Source organism: Epargyreus clarus, unplaced genomic scaffold (genome assembly GCF_041222505.1).
Source record: "Epargyreus clarus isolate Ecla_fem2 unplaced genomic scaffold, WU_Ecla_fem_2.2 ptg000023l, whole genome shotgun sequence".
Taxonomy (NCBI): Eukaryota; Metazoa; Arthropoda; class Insecta; order Lepidoptera; family Hesperiidae; genus Epargyreus; species Epargyreus clarus.
Genome location: NW_027332230.1, coordinates 4,172,635 through 4,198,424, shown reverse-complemented (window position 1 = coordinate 4,198,424; position 25,790 = coordinate 4,172,635). Strand labels below are relative to the sequence as shown.

Below are 25,790 nucleotides of genomic sequence, written 5' to 3'. Positions count from 1 at the left end.
AAAATACAATCGACTCTGTTATCATAATGTAAATAATTTTATAAAAATCCATAAAATCAATAGGATTAATTATTAAAAATATAGTTTAGTCCCTACGCAATAGTACGCACCAGGTTACTATACTGTTTGGTACAGATCTATATGCAATGCCTTTGATCAACTTTGATATTGGTTTTGAAACTATAATTTTCCTTTATAATGTACAGAGATCGAGCTGCCGAACTCTTGCTTTGATGTATAAGCGAGATTTGCAATAGGGAATATGCACATTATTATTTTAAATCACTTATCACTTCGTTTTAACATAGTAAAAAAATATCAACAATGTTATCAGTGTTTGAAATATATTTTTTTAAATTATTTAAAGTATCGATAAAATTTAACACGCTTGAACGCCGCCATTTTCACGCTCTTTGAATGACTTAGGATGACATCACGTAGCGATATATTATATGTTTCAGAACATTTGAGTTTTAGGGAAATTAAATTATTATTTTCTAAACTAAAAATCACGCTACAACAGTTACGCCTTATTGAAACTAAAAAGCAATAATTATTTGCAATCTAGTAACTTGCGATGAACTTTCTCTAAGGCGCATGAACAATCTCGCCTCGAAAATCGTTAATCCTGAGGATGTTGATAAGGTGTCCGTGAAACTAGCACAGCATTTGCCAGCAGAGCACTAAACAATGAGAGTTCTATTCGCATGCATTCTGCTTTATCTCCGTGAAATCGCCAGAACTATTCCTGAAAACTATCAGGAACTATAGAACTCATGTGCATGCGAATAGAACTCTCATGTTTTAGTGCTCTGCTGGCAAATGCTGTGCTAAGTTCACCAACATGTTGATAAGGACAATGATACAAAATTATTAAAATCGTGTATTGTCATCGGTTTTTGATAATTCTTAAAAATTTTGAATTAAACTGAACGTTCAACGTGGAGTGGACAGAAATCCGTTACTTATTACCACAGTATAAGGATATACTTATACTGTGTTATTACTTACATACATACCTCCATACATACATACATAGATACATACATACAACCCAAGCTAATAAAACCGTGTTAAAAAAAAATTAAACTTTGACATCTTTATTTGACGTTTATGACTATACATGACGTTCATGAGGTGGTGACGTTTGTTTAACGTGTGTGATGCGTTCAATGCGTTGACTCTCGTGTTATTTTAAATGTTCATTATAATTTATTTCTAATATATTACAGTTATAATGGTAAGGAGCAATTCAGTCTTATTCACATTTACATATAATAAATATTTCAGTCTTTTTAAATAGTAATATAAACAGAAAAAATAAATAGGTTATATATTCCAGAACTTTATCCTTGTTCTATTCCTCATTTTTCCTTGTTCCATTCCTCATCTTTCCTTAAAATTGAATTAGGTAATCTTAATAAAGTGAGGATATTTAATATGTTCCTTCTTTATTTTCAGGCGGCTTTAGATCGAAAGGGTACCTTTAAGGTGGAATACCTCCAAGACATTGAGAGGAAGGTGCAAGAGAGATGGGATCGCGAGAAGATCTTCGAGGTGGAGGCCCCTGAAGATGCACAACGACATGAGAAGTTCATGTGTACATTCCCATATCCATATATGAATGGTCGCTTGCATCTGGGACATACATTTTCTCTGTCCAAGTGTGAAGTAAGTTGTTTAACTGTTCTGGTTTTGTGTAAAAGCTTCTGACTACTATAATATATTAATGTTTAATTTTCCTGGTAAGCGAAATGTTATTCATCCTGTTATTTATATTACCATATTGTTTTTTTTTATATGTTACTAGAAAGCAATTATTTTTTTATAAACTCAACATTAACTTGTCTTTTTTATATAATTTTGTAAGGTTTATGAAACCATATATTGCACCACACTTACATTTACAACAATTATTACATGTTGCATCATTCACTCATCATCACCAATCGTTTACAATAACAAATAATTTACAAATACACAGAATTTCTCAAAAGTAGATTATGTAAATTGTGTTCCTTGTGAATATTTTGCATAAAGTATGTTGTAGTATATTTTTGTTGCAGTTTGCTGCAAGATATTATAGACTGAAAGGAAGAATGGTGCTGTTTCCATTTGGATTTCATTGTACCGGGATGCCCATAAAAGCTTGTGCAGACAAGTTGAAAAGAGAAATGGAGTTGTACGGCTGCCCACCAACTTTCCCTGAAGAAGAAGAGGTGGTAGTAGCAATACAGGAAGACATTGTGCCCAAAGACAAAAGCAAGGGTAAGAAAAGTAAGGCAGTAGCCAAGACTGGTGCCGCAAAGTATCAGTGGCAGATCATGCAGAGCATTGGTGTACCTGATGATGAAATCAAGAAGTTTGCTGATGAGTTGTACTGGCTGGAGTACTTCCCACCAAGAGCTGTGGCAGATTTAACCAGAATGGGCATTCATGTAAGTGCTTCATTAATGTACATATTATCTGAATGTGTTCAGAGCAGTGCTTGTCTTGACTTGATAATTAGTTAAGTAGTAACAACTGGGAATTAATTTTCTGTCTTGTAATTGACTCCAGTTATTAATTCATTCATGGCTACTTCAAGTCAATTGGAGCCTAGTGTGATATTAATCATAATACTACCATTTTAAATTAAATATGTACATGATTCTACTATTCCCACAATGTAAGATGTTATGTTAATGTGTAGTCTTCTGTTGTAGGTAGATTGGCGAAGGAAATTCATAACAACAGATGCAAATCCATTTTATGATTCTTTTATACGGTGGCAGTTTTATCATCTCAAAGAACGTAAAAAGATTATGTATGGTAAACGTTACACCATATTCTCACCGTTAGACAAGCAACCTTGCATGGACCACGATCGCAGTAGTGGAGAGGGAGCCGGTCCTCAAGAGTATACTCTTATTAAAATAGAGGTCATTCAACCACTTCCAGAGTCCTTAAAGTAAGTATTAAGAGTTAAATATGTTACATTTGAAACCAGTTTGTAGATATAGATCTAGAATTAACAGTGACTCTCTTTAGAAAAATGGGTTTTTGTTGTATGAACTAATTATTTAGATTAAATTTTCCGCATAACTTAATTCTAGTTTTAACAGTTTAGTTAGTAACTAAAAACTAAGTAGTTAGTACAACACTTAGTTTCGTATAAACTAGTTCTAACTGGGGAAAAAATGTTCTATCAAAAAATGGGTTTTAACTGTAACATATACATATAATTTATATTGATTACATGAGATAAGGTTTCTCAAATACCCTATTGTGATTGTTCCCTAGGATGTTCAATGGGAAAAAAGTAAGCTTTGTTGCAGCAACATTGAGACCAGAAACAATGTATGGACAAACAAATTGCTGGATTCACCCAGATATTAAGTACATAGCGTTTGAAACTGTTAAGGATGGCATATATATTTGCACAAGAAGAGCGGCCAGAAACATGTCTTACCAAGGCTTTACTGCTACAGATGGGGAGTTTAAAGTCCTGCTAGAAATTGTAGGCAATGATCTTCTTGGGATAGCTCTAAAAGCACCATTGACCAGCTACCCAATAATTTATTCACTTCCAATGCTAACTATCAAGGAGGATAAGGGTACTGGGATTGTCACCAGTGTACCCAGTGACTCACCTGATGATTATGCAGCACTTATGGACTTAGAGAAGAAACCGGCCTTCAGGGAAAAGTATGGCATTAAAGATGAAATGGTTCTTCCATTCAAACCAATGCCTATACTAGAAATACCAGAGTTTGGGAATCTTTCAGCAGTACATGTATATGACAAACTTAAAATACAGAGTCAGAATGATAAGGAGAAATTGACACAAGCCAAGGAAATGGTGTACCTTAAAGGTTTTTATGATGGTGTATTGCTGGTTGGAGATTTTAAAGGCAGTAAGATCCAAGATGTGAAGAAGAAGTTGCAAACAAAACTTGTTAGTGAAGGTAGTGGTGTTGTGTACTATGAACCAGAAAAAACAATAATATCTAGATCTGGTGATGAGTGTGTTGTAGCGCTCTGCAATCAGTGGTATCTTGACTACGGCGACGCACAATGGAAGAGTCAAGCGGAGAAAGCTTTGGCGGCAATGAACACCTACCATGACGAAGTTAGGAAGAACTTTCAAGCTACTCTGAATTGGCTACATGAATATGCGTGTTCTAGGACTTATGGGCTTGGTAAGTTTATTTTAATCTACTCAATTATTATTTTAATTCTTTGGCTTGGTTGTTGTTAATTCAATATTGTCCCATTGCTTGGCATGGGTCTGCTAAGAAAAACGGGGATGAGGCCTATTAATAATATTTACATAACTTTGAAAGCTCAGAAGGGCCATGCTTGTGTTTTAAACCTCAGACCCTTGGGATTCAGAAATAGGGAGAACATATTTTAAACCAGGTAGCTTCTTAATATTTTAGTCATGAAGTATTCTGAAAAATACCTATATCTTTGCAGGAACCAGAGTACCTTGGGATCAGCAGTGGGTCATAGAGTCCCTGTCAGATTCAACAATTTACAATGCTTATTACACTATAGCACATTTCCTACAAGGTAACACATTTAGAGGCAATGCCGAAAACACTCTCAAAATCAAACCTGAAGATATGACTATGGAGGTGTGGGATTATATCTTCTTTAAAGATGCACCTGTGCCAAAAAATACAAAGATTGCGAAGAAATCTCTGGATCTCATGAAAAAATCTTTCCAATTTTGGTAATAATTTGAACAATTATTTTAATAACATTAATGGTTAGTATTTAAAAATGTTAAGGTACATTTTTTATTAATTGCAGGTATCCTGTTGATCTTAGAGCATCAGGAAAGGATTTGATTCAAAATCACTTGACATTCTACATTTACAATCACTGCGCCATGTGGGAGAAAGAAGAAGACAAGTGGCCCCAGGGGATCAGGGCTAATGGGCATCTAATGCTGAACTCTGCTAAAATGTCAAAGTCAGAAGGCAACTTCTTGACTCTTTCAGAGTCCTTGGACAAGTTCAGCGCCGATGGTATGCGGTTAACGCTGGCTGATGCGGGGGATTCTGTGGAAGACGCTAACTTTGTCGAAACCACCGCTGATGCGGCTATTCTTAGGCTCTACACTTTCATTGAGTGGGTTAAGGAAATGATGGCAAATATATCATCTCTTAGGACAGGTAGGTTTTATACTATAACTTTATGTAATAGAAGTAGCAAGCAGATGCTCGCTGTTAGCTCATCTGTTTTTAAACAATCACTTGCATGTAGACTGGTGTCAATAACTACAAATAGTATATAAATCCATTTATAACTGCATTAACACCATTACTTTCATCCTGCACAGCATGTATATTTTAGTATGAGAGGAAACATAAGTTTTCAATTATTATGTAACATTGGGCACTTACAATATTTCAGGAGAGTACAACTTCCACGATAACGTATTCATAAGCGAGATGAACATGAAGATAACGCAAACGGACGAGAACTACGGCAAGATGTTATTTAAGGAGGCGCTAAAAACGGGCTTCTTCGAGTTGCAAGCGGCTAGGGACAAGTACCGCGAGCTGTGTTCAGACGGTGGTATGAATGCGGAGCTTGTCACGCGGTACATCGAAACGCAAGCCAAGCTAGTATCCCCCATCTGTCCGCATGTAGCAGAGCATGTATGGGAACTGTTGGGCAATGTAAGAAATTACAATCGTACAATATATTATTGTAAACATACTGTCTTCAAAGCAATGAGATCGAAGTTTGTGTTCTGGGCGTGTGTGTCTATCATGTTTGCATTTGTGTGCGTCCATCATCCACTGTAATTATGTGTTATTTGCTTTTTAATTTGACTAATTTAATACTGAAAATTGGTAAATGTATATTTGTCTTATAATTATTATAGGTTTTCATTTCTATACATACTACAGCTTACCTTACTAGCTGTTAAAGTATTTTAAAATGTCTAGAACTATTAAGGAATTACTCTTATTTTATTTAAAGAAAAAAAGCATTCTACACGAGCGCTGGCCAGTGGCGGGTCCAGTGGACGAAGTGGCGGTGAAAGCCAGCAACTACCTGATGGAAGCAGCGCACTCCTTCCGCATCTACCTGAAGAACCACTGCGCTGTGAAGAAACCGAAGAAGGGAGAACCTGCTAAGCAGGAGGAGAAACCCAATACAGCTGTCATCTGGGTGGCTAAAGAGTTCCCCAAGTGGCAACATATTATATTGAGTACACTGAAGGAGTTGAATGGGGTCAGTATTTTTTTAATTTTCTTAATAATAACTTGTTAGAATTCCTAATACAAAAATTACTTTGTATAAATAACATTACCACACTTTTGGAACCAGAATACAGTAGCACATTATTAGATAGAAATAGGTGATGGTGCCTCTGAAATCGAATCATGATTCGTTCCACACTGTGTCTTTTAAAACGAAATAAATTTGTAGAAATGACTAATATTTCTTTACGAATAAATTATAATCTTGATTCCCGACAGCCATCTGGTCTCCCCGACAACAAGATTATCTCGACGAAGCTGGGCGAGATGGCGGAGCTGAAGAAGTACTCGAAGCGGGTGATGCCCTTCGTGCAGGCCACGCGCGAGCAGCTGGACCGCCTCGGCGCCGATGCGCTGTCCGTGGGGCTGCCCTTCGACGAGGCCGCCGTGCTGCGCGACAACCGACAGTATTTGCTCAGTACTTTGGATGTGAGTAATTGAGTATCGCCTTTTAATGGAGGCAATCTGTTCATGTCATATGGATGGTATTACATGTGCGAGATGTAGGAAAGTAGCAAAATCCCATTTTTTGTTGCGTATAAATGAATATTATAGTTTTATTTCGTCGTTCGTAAATAATGCTTTGCTGACGAAGTATTTATGAAATAAATAAATAATTTAGTTTATAACGACATGGTTGCGCTTAACGTATAATATATGCAACTAGTGAATTTTATAATTACGCTCATAGGATTTCTAAATACCTTCGAGAAACATTGAATCCATAATGTAAAGGAGTGTTTTCTTATCTTTTTATTTCACTTAATATTTGTAATTTTATAACTTTAAAGTGATTTTTTCGTGTGATATCATTATTTGTAAAACACGGCTGTAAACTAACTTTTTGAAGGTGGTGGTAGAACCCTTTTGTGGTTCGACTCCGGCGGCACCACCGCCACACCTATTTCTGCTTTACAACTGTGTTAAGCGCTGCTGTGTTCTGGTGTGGTAAGGGAGACATACTTCTCACATCCCACATTTCTCGTATCTGAGGCGTTCCAGCTTAGTCCTCAAGGGTAGCGGCCCACCTGTGGCCGACCTCAGGTAGGAATATCTAATCCTATCTGGGGTGGATTACAGATGTCCATGGGCGGCAGGAGCCTCTTCACATCAGGTGGACTGCATGTCCGTCTGCTACTCCTATATTATAAAAAAAAACGTTTATCCTTCAGCTGGACACGATCGAGGTGCAGTACACGGACAGCCCGGGCGCGCCGGAGCGCACGCGCGAGGAGTGCGCGCCGGGCGCGCCGCACGCCAGCTTCGCGGCGGCGCGCGCGCTGCGCCTGCGCGCCGTCAACCCCGCGCCGCGCGTAGCGCTCTTCGCGGCCGCGCTGCCGCTCGCGCACGGGGACTCCGTCGAGCGGCTCAAGGCGCGCCTCGCCAGGGAGGTCAAGGCGATCAAGGGTCAGTCCAAATTTTATTTTATGTTGGAAGGGAAATACTACTCGACCGAGCCAAGTAGACGAATGTCAAACGTGACGTCACTCGCAAGATATGTGCGTACCGCTGGCAAAAAAATAATAACTTTGTATGAAATGTTGATTTATAATAATGAAATTTAAGTTTTTCTGTCTAATAATTTATACTTTAACGACTGTTACGGGAACTAATGAGTACAAAAAATTATTTTAAATCGTAAAACTCGTTTCATTGTTCGCTCTCGGCTATGAATAGTCTTATTTTTCCCCATTTTGAAGCTGTCGTAACACACGGCACAGTCAAAACTTAATAAATAACGTACTAAATTACAGAGAAACAATAACTACACGGATAACAATAACAAATATAATCCAGAAATTATTTATGAATTGTGAGAGTGAGAGTTTAGCTGCAAACAGTACTAGGATGTGAGCGGGGCAAGGGAGGCCGCTTTCCACTTGTTCGTCTAGTTGGCTTGGCAGTAGTACCTAATGCGGCGGATAAGACTGTCTATCGGCATGAGGATTTATATTAATTTAAGATGACTACGTAATCTAATAAAGAATATGATTATGACAATGTATACGTTTTTATAATAAACTTCCCTCCGAAATCAGAAATTTGTCAATTAATAAATTTAAAGCCATAATCAAAATCAAACTTAGTCGTAAAGCCTATTATAAAATTTCTGATTATATTGATGATAAAACAGCTTGGGACTGATCAATAACAAAATTATTAATTAATTAAGAAAACGTCAAAGTGTAGCGTATCTTGCTGAACAAACTTCTTTTTTAGATAAATGTAAAGCAAGATACTGGAGCTAATGCTTTATTAATTATATGTAAAAATGATGGCATTAAAAAAAGAGAATAATTATTATTAAAAAAAAAAAAAGACAAACCCGCTGAGTTTCTTACCGGATCTTCTCAGTAGAGGTCGCGTTCCGATCCGGTAGTAGTTTAAGAAAAATATTGTACCTGACAATTTGTAAGTGCCGTCGTTGGCATATACAAAATAAATATATTTCATTTCACTATGAATTTATAAATCTACAAAAAAGTATTAAATAATTTCAAATATAATTATTGTCCCTATACGAGGCTATTTGTAATGGTCGGTTCAATTACGAATAAGTCGGTATCGAGGTTATCTAATACGCAGAGGTTTATGGGTTCGATTTCCGCCTAGGAGATTCCCATATAATAATATTTACCTTAAATAATTATACTTTATAGGTGAAAAACTTAACTAACTATTGTGATCGGAAACACTGTCATTCGGTATGTTATTGTAGCCATTTTTTTACTACCTACAAATCTAATTGTTTGTAATTGTTGCAGATATTAACTCCGTGAAACTGTGGCGATATAAAGATCCTGTGATGGGTCCTCGAAAAATACCGGTGCCTGGAGATTACGAGACTAAATGCGTGCTCCTCGACAACGCGGCCGTGCTGAAGGTGGACTTCGAAGCCAACAAAGTGTCTCTGGTCGAAAACGGCACCGACATCGATGTGGGATTACAAATAATTTACACTTACGATAATTAATTGTTAATAAATTATTTATTTACCTTGCTTTGCTTCACATATAATGTCTTATTTTTCCTTTAAAAACCTAATATCGTTACATAAAACCTTCGCTTAAACTGGCGCATATGCAGGCATTCACGCCTAAATAACCTAAACGACTGAAGATCCGGAATGACAAATAACATTTGTATAGGGAAATAAATCAAATACAGTGTATTTTTTAATGTATAATTAAATAACATATAAACGGTTAATATTCACAATAGAATGTTTAACATCGCGAGTAGGATATGGCTTGTGCCTTTTACATAGATAATAATTGCAAGCGATCTTTATTAGAATAACATACTATGTGTTTTTGTACAAAGAAAGGCAAGACGTATATCTAGGTAGCACATTTTATATTTACAGAATAACTTATAACACTGATATCCTTTAAAATGTATTGTAGAACTTTATATAATACATACAACATTGTGTTTCAATTCCATCCGCTATAGGCCTTTTTATTTTAGATTCTAAACTACATAAATTTATCTATTGGGCGTATTTATATAACTCATACTTACACGACACATACATACACTAAATATAGTAAAACGTCAACATTATTTACATGTATACGTTAATTTAATATCATAGTAGTATTAATATGGCTCATTATGCCGATCGAATTCATTTTCAGCATCGGCAGACTTAATATACAAAAGTGAAAGTTCAGAGTCATATTTATTGGGGGAATTTTATTGTCCAATACATTTCGTACGCGATCGCTTGCAATCACTATCAAAACACCGCCCGTCAACGAAGCAGTACTAACATTATTGTAAATTTCATTTACAGAAAACTACACAAATGCGATTTTTCTGAGACAATATTTCAGATACAAATTACCAGAGCGTTATGACAATAACTATAACTTAGATGAACCGTATGCTAAAGCAACAAGCTGTAAATTTGGTAGCTTATAATATAGTTATGTGCGAAACATTTAAAACTATGTTTAAAATAAATAATTAAAATGACTTTTCTATCCTCAGAAAAGCGCACTACTACGTACATAAATGAATGGTAAGTCATTTATAACATAAAAATCTTTAAAAGTAAAAGCAGTTGGTATTACAGCGTATCTGTAACAATAACGTGCTATAAGAATTTCATATTCGATCAGACCTTTTATCGCAGTTGTGTAGTTAACTGTGCCCACGCTACAGTGTAACCTTCGTTATTTGTATAATTAAAAACTTCCGCATCGACATTGTTAAGCAAACGCTATGATATGACTATGATTATAAAACCAGATAAAAATAAAGAGACAATTGAAATGATTTCAAACATATTTTAAAGCAACGCCTGTCACCTTAATATGATACACTTTAATATTTTCTTCACATTTCTTGTAAATGAAATATTATGTAAGACTACATATTTCAATAAAAATATCGAACTATTTTTTGAAAATGGCAGTCAATCATCATGAATTAAATTGTCGATCTGACATAATTCATCTTCAGTCAATGTATATTTATGTATTTAATGTATGTATTTAACGTAATGAAGGACAACAACTTGAGTAAGCATTGACGCTTTACCATATAATATTGTCCTGTCAACAGTGGAAAGTGTTTGTGCGTGTGGAAATGTTTACCGTCGAATACATTTGCACAGGCGCCACATATTCGTTTGTTCGCTGACGTATGGCATCATTGTACACTATATAGCAGTAAACAATAGTATCCACAGCGAAAGTTTATACAGCTTAGGCGGGCGGCGGAGTTAGCTCGAGGACGCGTAGGGCGGCGTCGCGTGCGTTGGGCGGCGAGGCGCGCGTAGGGCGGCGCCGCTACGAGGGCGGCGTGAACAGGGCGGCGAGGTCGGCCACCTCGGTCGTCTCGGGCGGGCGGGGCCGGTCGCGCACCGCGCGCATCGCCGGCAGGTCCATGATGTATACCTCCTTCTTGAACAGCTGACCCACGTTGCGTCCGATTAGCTGTTAATCAAATTTTATTTTACAATAAATATTGACAACGATGGTTAAACTGCACATCAGCAGTATTCGCGCAATATTAAATAAAGTGACGCTAGGTACAGTTCGCGATAGGATCAAATTTTAATGTTAACGACTTGGCGGAGGCACTGCCGTGCCTCCAGATTTAGCCAAAAATATTGTGATCATCAATTTGTAACTGGATACAGGGTAGACAAAATTAATACATTCAATTTAACCACCTAAACCCGGCCACACTTAGTTGTTAAAATGTTACATAGAAATGTAACGTTGTGTAATTATTTCAAATTAATTTATCGACTATTTCTTTTGTGTTACGGACTCCACTCCAACATTGAAAGCGGAATTTTTATACATGAAAGTTTTGTGACGTAGTATATTTTGAAGGTAGTGGAACCCTTTATGGTTCGACTCTGGCGGCACCACCACCACACCTATTTCTGCCTAATAACAGCAGCCTTAGGCGCTACTGTGTTCCGTTTTGAAGAATGTGGTAAGGGAGACATACTTTTCTGAGGTTCCAGCTTAGTCTTCAGGGGTAGCGGCACATCTGTGGCCGACCTCAGATAGGAATATCTAATCCTATCTGGGGTTGATTACAGTTGTCCATGAGCGGCAGTAGCCACTTACCATCAGGTGGATTGCATGCTCGTCTACTACTCCTATATTATAAAAAAATGTTGTAAGTGTACCCGTGATGTGATCTTCTTGAAGAGGTCGCGCTTGCTCTTGTCGATCTTGGCGGGCTTGCCGTTGGGGTGCGCCAGCTTCTCGTCGAGGCGGTGCAGGTCGTGCGCGTCCACGTCGGGGATGGCGCGCAGCACGGCCGCCACGCCGGGGAACGACGGCCGTAGTGTCTCGTACGTCTGTATTGAGATCGCGTTAATATGATAACGAGTGTAACTAAAGTTATAAAAAAAGGAAAATATAACTATTTTCCTTATAAAATAAAAGAGAAAAAATGCTTCAAGGTAATGTTTCATGTATAATTTATACAATTTTTGCTAACTGAAGATCGAAATTTGACAATAAGTAACAATACTTGCAAATGCATACTTGCCAACTAAGAATGTTCATGCAGTATGTACAAGTTCATTAGTTGGTTATTATTGTGAAAAGCAGCAGTAGTAACCATTTCACAAATAAAGCTAATTTTCCAGCTATAGCGCTGTAAGGGTTCTGACTCCCTTAGAAATGATAAAACTGATAATTGTTGAAATAGGAATTTATTGACGATCTTTATGTAAAATGATAATGATTGATAATGATAATTGAGCACGCGCGGCACTTGTGCTTGCCTATAGCGAACTGATGTCTATTACCGCGTGGTTGCGTGACAATATTTTTGCTTATAACTATATTTTTGGACGGTTGCACCGTACAAGCGCATTTGTGTACAATTCATACCACGTATGCACGCTACGTTATACATTTATAAGAATGTGTGTGTGCGACGCACCTGCACGGCGAGCGCGAGCAGCGCGGCCTGGTTGGCGTCGTGCTGGCCGTGCGCGCGCAGCGCCTGCAGCACGGCGGCCAGCGCGCCGCACGCCTCGCCCGCGCCCAGCGCGCCGCCCGCCAGCGCCGCGCGCAGCGCCGGCAGCGCCAGCGCGCTCGCCCGCAGCGACGACGGCGAGTCGTTCCACGTCAACGCGCGCAGGATCTGGATAATGTATTGATCATTTATATTAGTTCATCCCTATCGCGGTCTGCATGGCAGAATAGTGATTGCGCCGATCTAACACGCGTAATAATCTACTCCAGGTGTACATTTTAGACCAATTACCCCGAAACCCAGTAAACCGAAAGTTCACGAACGTATATTTCAGTTGAGCTGAAAGGTTCCACCGGTTTTTTGCCGTTGATGATTGCCGGTGACGTTTTTGATCGTAACTTGACCTAAATCGAAACTGTCATTAGTCAGCACAATCCTATCAAAATTCTTAAGTGCTAACAATACGGTTGTACTATTTCTCTTTGTTTCTCATTTACAATGAAGATATACGGCACGATATAGTCCGCGCCAAAGTGCTAGTCCGCTGTGAATATAAAATTGAATCGCGTCGAATAGCAGATTGTAGATATTAGCGCAGCGCAGGACATTCAGGCACCCGTCCGCTGCCCGGTCTCGCCCATGGATCCATAGCTGCGTTCATATGCCCTTACGTTGCTGTAGAATATATTTTTGTAGTTGTGCGCAACAACTTCAGAGCGGGCTAGCAGTTTGGCGCGGACTATACCTGCAAGTGTGTGTATAGCTGCAGGTACTGTTACGTACGGTGTGCAGCACGGCCGGCCCGGCGACGGGGTCGGCCAGCACGAGCGCGCCCAGCTCGGAGGCGGTCTCGGGCGTGCGCGCCGGCGCCGCGCTCTCCTCCTCCATGTCGCACGACTCCAGCGGAACGCTGCCCTCCACCAGGCACACCTGACAATTAAACATTAGTACAATGGGACCATGAAAACTAATGATTTATAGGATTTTGGGAGGGTGCGTTTGTTGCCGCTCCTAGGCAAAAGGTCCTATCGTCGTCAATTTATATTCATTACGGGAACATAAAAAAAAAAATGTTGCGGTAAACATTATAATTCCAAACTATTGGTACATAAAATAATAAAAATAATGTAGAAACGTAATGGAGACTAGGCGGTCAAAATCCGAGTGCTCGTGCGGCGGTAGTGGGTTCTCCTTCCCCGTGGTGTGTTGGCGCGGTATTAGTAGCAGCAACAGCGTTCTCTATTACTTTGCAATGTTTATGAACTTTAGAATATTAGATTAAGTTATTTCTATTCGATACATGAAAGAAAGTATGCTCTATATGAAAATACGAATTATAAGAATATTTTTTGGTAACATAAAGAACATTATTATAAATAATAATTAAAGTTTACCTTGATCAACTCCAAGTGTTCCCTGGTAAGATGTCTTACAAGCATGTCTTCTAGAACCTCCTGTGATTCACTGCCTGCTTCTTCCTCAAGCTTCCCGGATTCATATAAAGAAGTTACGTAATCCCATCTTTGTGATAAATGTACCAACACTGAAAATGACATAAAAATGATAATAGATATTTGTTTGATTTGATAAATGCATTACGCCATTGGTGTTTTATTTTGTTATAGTCCGCGCCAACTGCTAGTCCGCTCTGAAGTTGTTGCGAGCAGGTGTAGTCATACATTTGCCATGGCAATGCGATTCATTTCTTTATTTAGAGCGGACTAGCAGTTTTACGCGGACTATACAACAATAATGTTTAGATGTTTTCCATTTTCAATTCCTACTTTTGTTTAGTATGGTATTTTAAAGCAGAAGTTAGACATTAGACATAAACTAATGATTAATGATTTTATTCATCGATGGCTAACTAATTTATATGAGAAATAGTGTCTGTCATTTGAAGGGTAGTCATGGGTACTTGTATGGTACCCATGTAAAAGTTAAATCTAGTTACAACATCGATATAAAACGCAATATCACTGACTGAGCGGCGCGAGGTGTTGCAGCAGCGGCAGCGCGACGGTGCGGTAGTGCGCGGGCGGGCAGTGCTGCAGCAGCGGGCGCAGCGCGGCGCGCAGCACGCGGCGCAGCCAGTGGTCGGGCAGCCGCTCCGGCGCCGCCAGCAGCGCGCCCGCCACCGCGCGCGCCAGCTCGCCCGCGCCGTACAGCTCGCGCCCGAGCGACGCCGCCGCCGCGCCCACTAGCTGACACACCTGGTGCGAGCGAAACCAATTCTATCTTATCAAGTTTTACATCGCGCAACAAACAATATTTTCATTTAGAATAAAAGTCGAACAATAATATAGGCGTGATTTTCACTTAAAAATGAAGTGATTCGATTTCCGGCAGGCATAGTTTTTTTAATTACATTTTTCAATTCTAATTATTTATCGAATTCGACTTTGCAACTTTAAGCAGTCTTTCAGAATTTTAGCTATACATTATATTTTTAGATTTAGGCATCCAATAGCCGTTATTAAATATATATACGATTCATCTATTTATTTCATTAGTTATATTTTAATAACCACAAAACAACAAAGTCAACACAAAAGCAATGAGATTGCCTTATGCTTACATTTAAACTATATTATATTTTCTTAATATTTCTATCGTTCTAATAAAAATACCACTAATATAAAAATAAAAATACAACATAATTTTAGTATCGTAAATTGTAAAGAAAGTATTTTAAGTGCAATAATACAGTACTGACATTATCGTGCAGCGTGAGCAGGAAGTTCTGCATGCGCTCAGCGGGCAGCGGCTGGTTGTGTTGGTGCGCGGGCGCGTCGAGGTCGCGCAGGCCGAGCAGGTTGCGGCGCTCCGCGGGCGAGGGCAGCAGCGCGCGCGCGTGCGCGGGGTGGCGCAGCGCGGCCGCCGCGGGCGCGTGCAGCTCGTGCAGCGCGCGGCCCAGCGCCAGCGCGTGCGGGAACAGCGGCAGCACGTGCGCGCCGCACGGGTTGCGCCACACGGGGTTGCCGGACGCGGTCACGCCCGCGCTGAACCCGCCGCGCGCGGCCCTGAACGTTATAATCATTCATTGTTTATTCGAACGTTTTCTTGACAAAAGGAAGTATTTTTTTAATTATGCACATAAATATAAATATTTATATTTCTATTTATGTGCAAAATTTAATTATGCACATAACTAAGGTGCAAGGTGTATACATTTTGCATAATTAAACGTGCATAATTAAATTTTGTATTTTTAAATGTACATTTATACTTATGTACCTCAAAATGTATAAGCTGTTTATGACATACATTTTTTTTTTAATAATATGGGAGTAACAGACGAGCATGCAATTCACCTGATGGTAAGTGGCTACTGCCGTCCATGGACATCTGTAATGAACCCCAGATAGGATTAGATATTCCTACCAGAGATCGACCACAGATGCGCCGCCACCCCTGAGGACTAAGCTGGAACGCCTCGGAAAAGTATGTCTCCTTTACCAAACCCTTCAAAACGGAACACAACTATTATTAGGCAGAAATAGGTGTGGCGGTGGTGCCGCCGGAGTCGAACCACAAAGGGGTCTACCACCACCTTAAGGTGTTGATTTGTAAAAATGTTATGCAGAAGACTTTTTTAATGGTTATTCAGGTATTAAATAAAAAAAAGGAAAAATACAGACTTGTCGGGGTCAGCGGGCACGCAGGTGCGCTTGACGACGCCGAGCAGCAGCGTGAGCGCGTGCAGCAGCGTGCGGCGCGCGCGGCCCGGCGCGTCGTCCGCCGCGTCGCCCGGCGGCGCGTGCAGCCCCACCAGCCGCGCCAGCGCGCCCGCCGACGACAGGTGCGGGGCCAGCGCCGCCCACCGCTCGCTGCAGTCGCCCAGCACCTACGCACACGACACTATGTGAAAACACTCTAAACATAGCCCTGTGTTACAGTATTTTATTTCTATTTTATTAGAATCATACACTGTATAAAAAGATTACATAAATAAGATAACAAAAAGAACTAAACATCATTTACCACTTTCACGAGCCGTAAGATTCATTTATTTATTTATTAAATCATATTCACTAACCTTACAGGAATGCCTGAGTCGTTAGTAAATGATACTAATGATAATGATTATGTTAGTAGACACTATAGCCATAATAGTAATAAGAGAACTGATTACTACTACTGAAATACTTAACTATTAAATTATTTTATAAAATTAACAATAGCGTCATACAACACTTTCAAATTATTGTACACTAGCAACTATTGCGTAGGTATAGTCCGCACCAAACTGCTAATCCGCTCTAAAGTTATTGCGTACAGGTGTCAGAGAGCCAATGAGGTCGAATACAACTATAAGCATATACTCAGTAGCAACAGTAAGTGCATGTACCCACGGGCAAGAGCGCGCGGCAGATGGGTGCCGGGGGAGCCACGTGCTGTCTTCGTCCCGCTAATATCTACAATTTGCTGTTGCGACGCGACTCATTTCTATATTCAGAGCGGACTAGCAGTTTGGTGCGGACTATACATGTATATAACCGCATAAATACGTGTATGCTTAATATGTACCTGTGCAACGAGCGCGCTCTGCCGCTCGTAGCAGCAGAAGTGGTTGGAGACGAGCAGCAGCGCTTCCTGCAGCGTGACGCTCTCCAGCGCGCTGAGGTCGGGCCGCGCCAGCGCCGCGCGGCACATGTCGTGCAGCCGCCCGAACACCGGCAACAGCAGCAACGGGTACTGACGACACAGAATATACACTTACATAAGCCTAGGTATAATTAAATAAGTAAATTTTAAGGGTACGCAAATTTAAAACAGCCTAGTTTTCTTCATTGTCATATTTTAAACTTTACAGTAGGACTGAACAATACATTAACATATTTTTTTTATTTCTATATTTTATTGTTTGTAATATACAATCCTTTCGTAGTTTAATCTAATTATTACATATCCCTAATATGTGCCAATAAGTTATTTAATTTTTAACAACCTTGTTCAATATTCCTTAAGATAACTAACAACATTTTGTTTATATAAATTTAAAATCGAGCAAATCGATAAGCATAACATCAGTTTTTTACCTTAGATCCTAATTTGACGAGGAGGCCAGCCGCATGCCGCCGGACATTCTTAACAGTTCTAGAGCGTCGATCCTCGGGCGGTACGCCTTCGTACACCAACGCCGAAAATATCTTATCGAGCACCCGTGGCAACAAGTCCGCTCCCGCTACGCCTACTCCAGGACCTAAAGGACATAAAAAATAACATTTATAAGCTATATATATAAAGCACATGATACCGTCTTTATCGATGTATGCAATACTTGCATAAAATGGTGAAACTATCAAAGGATATGTGTTTAGCCGGTACATTAAGTCAAAAGAATAAGTCTTAAATATAATTTGTATATAAATAAAAATAACTTATAATAACGTAGTATATTATTCTAAAGAACAAAATTACTACATATCTTTTCACCAATGTTATGTCAATTTATTGATTGGAATTTATTTATTTATTTACTTATTAAATAATTTCACTTACGTATTTTACATATGAAATGTAAAGTTAAGATATAACATTGCTTAATATTTATGTTATGTGCCTATATCATTTTTAATTAGCTTAAAACCTTCGAAATTCGCTTTGCATATTGTAAAGTAAAAATAGGGGTGGCAGTTGTGTGGTTACAATTGATCTGTAAAAAAGCAGTGTACTAAGTAAATTCGCTAAGGTACACACCGACCTGCGAGCTGGCTGTACGCGCAGCTGAGGAACACGAAGAGCGCGGAGATGAGCGAGAGCAGCTGCGAGAGCAGCAGCGTGGCGCGCGGCTCGGCGGCCACGCAGCGCTGCAGCAGCCGCAGCCCTTCCGGCACGCTCGGCCGCGGCTCCGCCTGCAGCAGCCGCGACAGCACCACGTCCAGCACCTGCACACACATATGTTGCATTAATATCAAACTGAATAATGCATTGTCTATATTTCACAGAAGTGTAAGATAGCAATGAAATATGTGAATTCTGTCAATTGGCACTTGACCATTGGATTGGCGTTGATTATGGCCGAAACTTTGAGAGGAGATCCGTGCCCAGCATTGGGATGTAATGTGTTGATGACGTCAATGTTCTGAGAGAACGGTTTTCCTCTTAGAGTGAGAGGTATTTTAGGCAACAGTCCACCACGCTGGACAAGTGTGGATTGATACACTTCATATACATTAATTGCTTTTTAAAGTAATCTCAGGTGTATAGATTTCGGGTCTATCGTACGTCCATATAGTAGGTACAAGTTACGTAATCTCTATTAAACATGGTTTAATTCTAAACTCTAAATTGTCCAGAAATATATTATTCTACATAGAAATTAAATGTATTCAAAGATAACGATGATAAATAAATATTCTAACATTGTAATAGATATGTCAAAAACGTGTATTAGTATTAATTAGAGCACAAGTATTTTTAATTAATTAAAATAATATGGTTTCAAAATGTTGTTTTCTAATGTAACATGTTCATTAATAAGCTTTACTAATGTTCTTATGATTGAAAACTTTAATTGATTCCAAATTATTTTAAGTGCAACTGGCATTTCTTATTTTATAAGTTCAGAAAATACCTTGAAAATCCATCAATAGTAATATATGAATTCGAAAGCAATATTTGTATATTTTTACGTGATATTAATTTAAAACCTTCCGAACTATTTTTGCTGCGTGTTTATAAAATATTTAGAAAAACCCGTTTATACCTTGTTGGTGAAATGTCAAATTTTAATATGTTTCGCATGCTAACTGTAAGAAAAGTATATACTATACGTACATATGTAGGTGCGCGCGTGTGTGCGTGCTTTCGCATGAATGCATACATTTGTGTCATAGCACCGATAGTGACTCGTGCGTACCTGCGCGAGCGCGTCCCACTCGACGTGCAGCGGGTGCGCGGCGTCGAGCTGCGGCGGCGCGGCGCCCGCCTTGTCCAGCGCCGCGTGCGCCCACTGCGCCACGTACGCCCACGTCACCAGCGGCGCCGCGCTCATGCTGTACCTGCACACCACACACACTTATTACGAAACAGACACAAGATAAGACATTATTGCCTTGACCACATAAGAGATCCTAATCAACGTTACTTTTAATTACAGTACACATGTAATGTACACATGTTAGTGTTAAATAGTACGAACAGATTCTTACACTTTTTTTTTGTTATGTAATATAGCTTATCAAAAGTAAATTGATTTTAGCATATATTACAAATTGATTTTAGCATATATTATTCACTATGGATAGATTTTTCAACACTATCTAGATCGAATACAACCATAATAATTATAGCCTGCACTTGATATTAATTTGTAACGTGGACTAGCAGTATAATTTTCGATATCTGGCATATTTACTTTCCAAATACATATTAAAGATTTATCACATGATTGATCAATGAATAATCTAGGAATAAATATTATTACAACCTACATTGTACTCACCTAAAACTTTCTAGTAATTCAGTCCTACACCTACTGAAGAATATTGCAAATTCCTGCTCACTATCATAATCGATACAAGCATAGGAAGCCGCGTCCGAAGCGTTACTCACACGCGACATTGGGTACATCACCTACAAAATGGATAAAATGGTTTATTGACCATCATGTTTCACAATAAATGCCAATGTGTGTCCAAAACGTAGAAGATATAGTTTTGGTATTTTTTTATATTTATTTTTAATCAAGTAAAAAATATATAATGTGTATTTGCAAGCATAGAAAAACAGAAAAGGTGAGTTAGCAAAAAGTAATATAGGTTATTTTACCTTGAGTACTTTAGGTGCAGCAACTTGTAACCACCTCGGCACCACTGCCAACACATGCGGCAGCTTCGAGATATGGTCGTGCTTGAGGAACGCCAGCCACATCGAGTTCACCATTTGCACGATGGTGAGGGAGGGGTGTGACGTCATGAGCAGCATGGTCTCCAGGAGGACGGGCATCCAGGCGTCCACGTTCTGCGTGTTATTCCACAGCATTATGAGTTGCTGGGCGAGACCCGCGAGGACCTGTGGAGAGCTGATTTTTTAAAATAGTGACGTACCTAACGAGCAGCTGACCCAATAGAAATGGATAAATGTATACCAGTATATTTCAAAAGTTTCAAATGAATATAATATAAATTGTTAAGTAACTTTTACTTCTCATACTTTCAAACTAGAATGTAGCAGCATTAATATGGCTTTTTTTAAGGCAGCGCAAGTTATGGACTTTTTGAGACTATAGTAGAATGACAAAAATATTATAACTTTCCATAATGGTAAATAAAAAATGTTTTTGATAAAAAGGGTTGGGTCATCTTAGTGCCATATAAACAAATTAATATTACACCTAGTATTTTTATTACGGGCATTAGAGCAGGCTAATTATGGTAGGCAATAAATACATATATTTGACAGTGTAATTCGTAAATATTCAACTGACCTGTGAGAGTTTTTTTAGGAACAAATAATGATTTTCATCCACTTTGTTAATACTCGCGACGGCTGCACGGTGGATGCATGAGATTGCGTCTTCACTAAATAATATCATAAGCGGTTTTCGCTCTTTTAGCTGAAATAAACATTATTCGCACTAAATTATTAAATACAACTTTGTAAATACATACTTACAAACATATTTTTAAGAATTTAAAAAAATAAGTCAAAATCTCGTAAGTTTATGAGGCACAGAATGCTTAATGAGCTTTGAATAAAATCTGATTGACATAATTTTTTTCAAATGTACATATTATAACAAATGTTCTTTTTCACTGTTACATTGATTTAATTTTATATAAAAGCTTGAATTTTAAATTCAAAAGTGTGTTTGCATTTACTTACAGAGCCCTTCCTATTAACTATTTGCAGCAAACACTCTGAGGCAGGTAGCTGGAATGCGTCGTCTTGCAGCAAAATGCACAATATCTGTAGTAGCCTCCCATTGTTTGTCACAACATGGTTCGTAGACACCCACTCCACAAAGCCAGTCAGCGTTAGTAAAACAACCTAAAAATCATTAAGTCTTATAGGTATATGAATATTAATGACTTATATTAAATAATTTTATACTTGGAACAATTGATTTATTGCTTATTATTTTGTAATGCACTGCAAATATAGATAGGCCCTAAATTTATTTATGACTATAACGAAATTAGTCTTGATATGTAGAGGTTTTCCAAGGTTTAACTTATTTCAATGCCCAAGGCCTACTTCATTCCTACCAGATACGTTGATTTTCTTCTCTTTTGACCTCCTCCATTTTTTGTAATGATTTTTTGTCCACTATAAATTTGTTTACCTGTACAACCCTGCCGTTGCTGGTGGCGGCAGTGTAGTCGCCTGCGGCAGTCTTCTCCCGAAACTCCTGCACATGCAGTTCTATGAGACGCATGAAGAATGCAAAGATCTCCGCCATGTTGCCGGTTAGGGCCTGATATATGTCTTTCCGCCGCTGGTGCTGCTCTAATGTCTGAAATTTTGTTTACAGTAAGTATAAATAAAGTAAACACTGATAAATGTCAATATTCCGCGTAAGTTGTATGGTCTTTTATTAGTTTCTCTGCCATATCAGGTGAGAACTTCCTGTGAGAACATGGTAGCGTAAAAAACTACAGCCGAAAAAATGTGTCGAAGAAGCCGCCGTTAAAACCGTGTAGTGAAGTACATAAAAGCTAAATAATTTGTCCATTTTAGTTGGTCAGTTTGGGTTGGTTTAGTTTGTCAGTAATTATAAATCGCGTCAGCGGTACTAAGTTTGCCTAATTCGGTCAACATAGTCTTTAAATTTAAATTAATCCAATAATATGGTAGTATATTAAAGGGTTATCAAATATTAAATATATTTAACATTATCATATTTTAATGGCCTTATAAAATTAACATAGTTAATTATATAAAAAAATGCCTAATCCCAATCTGTTTGTTAAAAATTTGGTATATAATCGAGACACATAAAGCGATGCTGATATTACTGATACTGCCGAGTTACGCGAATTTTCAGATCAAGGTTAATTGTGAAGGAATAAGGAAACGGTTATTTTGAGCGCAATGTCAAGACGATGTTCTCGATCAAGCGGATCCTAGTTAGGGGCTATAAACAAAAGACGCGGTGTTTAACACAATTCCTTATATTTTACATAAAATATCTACGATGCGATGAAAGAGCGGCGATAGACCTATTATTCAGGACAGTCTTCAGCTATTGCTTTTGTAGGCGACGTTAAATACGCCTATTCGAGATCACTGGATGGCCATGGAATAAAGTGGATCTCATGAACCTTTTGGTAAAACAAAGCATTGTGGCTTATTTAGTTTTTCACTTAAATTTGATTTTATTATTTTCATAAAAAATACTTCTTTCTAAATAGCTAATACTGCATAAATTTCATATCAACGCATCTTAAATACAATGCGACCTTCAATAGAGTGAGAATACAAAGTGCAACTTGACCTTTGCATTACATGTGACAATGTAATAAGAATGAGTAACTCATGTCTCTAAAGATAAGGCTACATCCTTCACATTATTAATAAGGCTCCATTGGTCCACATTTATCAGTGTATTTATCCATGAACTAGCTATATCCAATGGTTTTGTCTTCTGTATACTTTTATAATTTTGGATTTATTTAATAAAGTGAAAATGACACATGATATAATGTAACCAAAAAATAAATCAAATAAGCAGGGTTATATAAGAAAACATGAGAAAGAAAAATTTCAAACACATGAATGCATCATATCATTACATCATTTATGCAAATGTCGATAAATATGTATTGTATATTATTATAGATAATAAGATGTTTAATGCTCTCAGAACTCTGATTAAGTATTGTGATTAAACTAAAAGACCTACTAACCTTTTAGAGATCGATTTTTTCAATGCAGTGACCCTTTCTATTAGCAACAGCTATAAGATGAGAAAAATATTGTAATACAACTTACCTGTAATGTAGCAACATCTTCCACTAATCTAAGGAATATATGAAGAACAATCTGTGTGTGGGAATGTCCTCTTGCACAGGCGTCACTGAGCTCCACCAACAGAGTAGGCCACTGTTGGGGCCACTCACGCTTTATCATCTCTACTATCACCCGTGCCAATGCATCGTTAAGGTGGCCAGTTTCCCAACCTCCCATATATAGGAGTTTCATTGCATTTTCCTATGTGAAAAGAATTAAACTAATTAAAACATTAATATTTCACAATCATCTATATTACAAGTAAATGATTATGAAATATTTTCAATATACATATCATATAAATATTCAATACATACCTAAAATATTGTTGTCTTATTATACATGTCTTATAAATCGATAGTAATTATCTGTACTGGGGCATACCAGTAAATTTTTGAAGTAACAGTATTCCATAACTATTTTACAAAGCATTATAATATGACAAAGGATTTCAGATATAGCTTGATTTTTAACTAATAATTACATACATTTCATCACATTTTGTTTTTAAACATTTTTTAGTATTGCATCATGGTAGTGACTCATTACATAAACAAAGAGAATTAAAAAAATAATGTGATTAACCTAACAATAATAAAAATAAGTTATGGATTTGTCTTTTCAGGATTTCACATATTTGCCACATAACATTTTTAGTGTGGTCCATGATAATGATTAGTAGAGAAATGTGGGGCATAACATCAATAACCAAAATTAATTATTTGATTAGAAACAACTTAAAATGTTTAATTAAGTATGTCATAATGTTATACCTTAATAAAAATTTTCTCAGCCTGGGTGATCTGTGGCCACCTGTACTTGACAGTGTGCTCCATCAGCTGCAGCCCAAAGTGTTTGACAACTGGCGAGTACTGGGCACCACTGGCCAACAGTAGGCCAGCCTGAGCACACCATGGGGAATTCTCTTTGAAGCTGCAAAGTCATTAGAACATGTATCATTGGTATTTAGAGTAGTATGTTAAGATATTCTATTATTATCCAGTCATTAGAGCATATTAAAAAATCTAGAAATATAATAGTAGCAAACATGACAACTTTAAATAGGATAAAACAGATAAAGATAATGGAAGTATTCCCAATGAAAATATTGGCCCACAGCTGCATTATTTATTCCTCTTGTAAAACAGATGTGTTCTAGTTTGAAAAGCTTGCAAATTTTATGAGAGAAAAACTTAAGACAATACTGTATTGAGCAATTCCCTCATTACTAAGGATTCTACTATGTATTCAAAAATACATAATATACAATAATCATGTGCCATTATTATAACTTAATATGAATGTAATGGTACAGCACTGTTCTTAATAATCATGTTACCTCTCGCAAGCATTGTATGCTTGGCTACGGGCATCTTGAGCCACTGTGGGGTTGAGGGTCAGCTCCACGGCTCGGCTGAGCTCATCAGCAATGAGGACGACCTCCCCCGCCACATCACCACCAACTACTCCAACATTCATTGCAGTTAGCTAGCTTTTGCTAAAAAAATGTTACTATTAGATAAAGTAAAAATCCACTAAACCAGACATTATTATTAGAGTGCAGTTAAACTTATATCGTATATTTACTTTCATATCAAAATTATACCTCTACAATTGTAAAAATACAGCTGCGCTTGTATTGTATACATTTAACTTACCTTCTTTTTTTGGTGACTGTATCCCCCATAGATTTTTTTTACTTCATATTCGTTATGTTGTGGCACTAAAATAAAATTATTTTATTTTTTTTAACACATCACAACACGAAATAAAATAAACATTATGGCATGTACCCGGTAACAACGGGTCAAAACTTCTTTTACTATGGAACACTTAAGTCAAAATATATTGGAAACAATCATTTATAAATACAATTTGTTGTAATATAGAATTTATTAGGTAATATTAAATTTATTTCCCCAAAAACTATAATAGTAAAATCAAAACATTAAAAATACCTCGTGTCGTACAGCAATGAATCGGAAAATTAACCATAGATACCGTCGTTTTTTTCTTGTTCTACGAACGACATTGCATTGTTTTGCAATTTTGTCATAAAGTGACATGACGTTGAAATTCGCAAAATGAGTATTTTTTAAAACTTTTGCT

The 25,790-nt window shown here is 37.9% G+C and overlaps 2 protein-coding genes across 6 annotated transcripts; one reads left to right on the top strand and one right to left on the bottom strand.

Annotated features, from left to right (window-relative positions):
• Positions 1-1,111: 1,111 nt before the first annotated feature.
• Positions 1,112-9,281, top strand: LeuRS (Leucyl-tRNA synthetase). 2 transcript variants are annotated; one of them, XM_073085394.1, is made up of 12 exons: positions 1,112-1,240; positions 1,462-1,671; positions 2,067-2,438; positions 2,706-2,950; positions 3,283-4,181; positions 4,459-4,717; positions 4,798-5,162; positions 5,404-5,672; positions 5,980-6,234; positions 6,483-6,692; positions 7,436-7,670; positions 9,029-9,281. In XM_073085394.1, exons 1-12 carry the CDS (start codon positions 1,238-1,240, stop codon positions 9,235-9,237), a joined length of 3,531 nt encoding a protein of 1,176 aa, XP_072941495.1. In that variant the 5' UTR covers positions 1,112-1,237; the 3' UTR covers positions 9,238-9,281. The 2 variants fall into 2 exon arrangements, with proteins under 2 accessions (XP_072941495.1, XP_072941496.1); XM_073085395.1 differs by lacking the exon at positions 1,112-1,240 and having other exon boundaries at positions 1,482-1,671; positions 2,051-2,438.
• Positions 9,282-9,433: 152 nt separating this feature from the next.
• On the bottom strand, positions 9,434-25,763 carry Ranbp21 (exportin-5-like protein Ranbp21). 4 transcript variants are annotated; one of them, XM_073085390.1, is made up of 23 exons: positions 25,640-25,763; positions 25,340-25,404; positions 25,021-25,179; positions 24,455-24,614; positions 23,664-23,882; positions 22,015-22,185; positions 21,555-21,719; positions 21,157-21,285; positions 20,499-20,741; positions 20,173-20,303; positions 19,588-19,729; positions 18,430-18,613; positions 17,765-17,928; positions 17,253-17,420; positions 16,364-16,569; positions 15,439-15,745; positions 14,707-14,935; positions 14,117-14,265; positions 13,506-13,652; positions 12,687-12,890; positions 11,920-12,093; positions 11,060-11,209; positions 9,434-11,021 (listed from the first exon to the last, which is right to left on the bottom strand). In XM_073085390.1, the coding sequence occupies exons 3-22, from the start codon at positions 25,158-25,160 to the stop codon at positions 11,063-11,065; spliced, it is 3,579 nt and encodes a 1,192-aa protein (XP_072941491.1). In that variant the 5' UTR covers positions 25,161-25,179; positions 25,340-25,404; positions 25,640-25,763; the 3' UTR covers positions 9,434-11,021; positions 11,060-11,062. The 4 variants fall into 4 exon arrangements, with proteins under 4 accessions (XP_072941491.1, XP_072941493.1, XP_072941490.1 ...); XM_073085392.1 differs by having other exon boundaries at positions 9,434-11,209; positions 25,021-25,193; XM_073085389.1 differs by having other exon boundaries at positions 9,434-11,209.
• Positions 25,764-25,790: the final 27 nt, after the last annotated feature.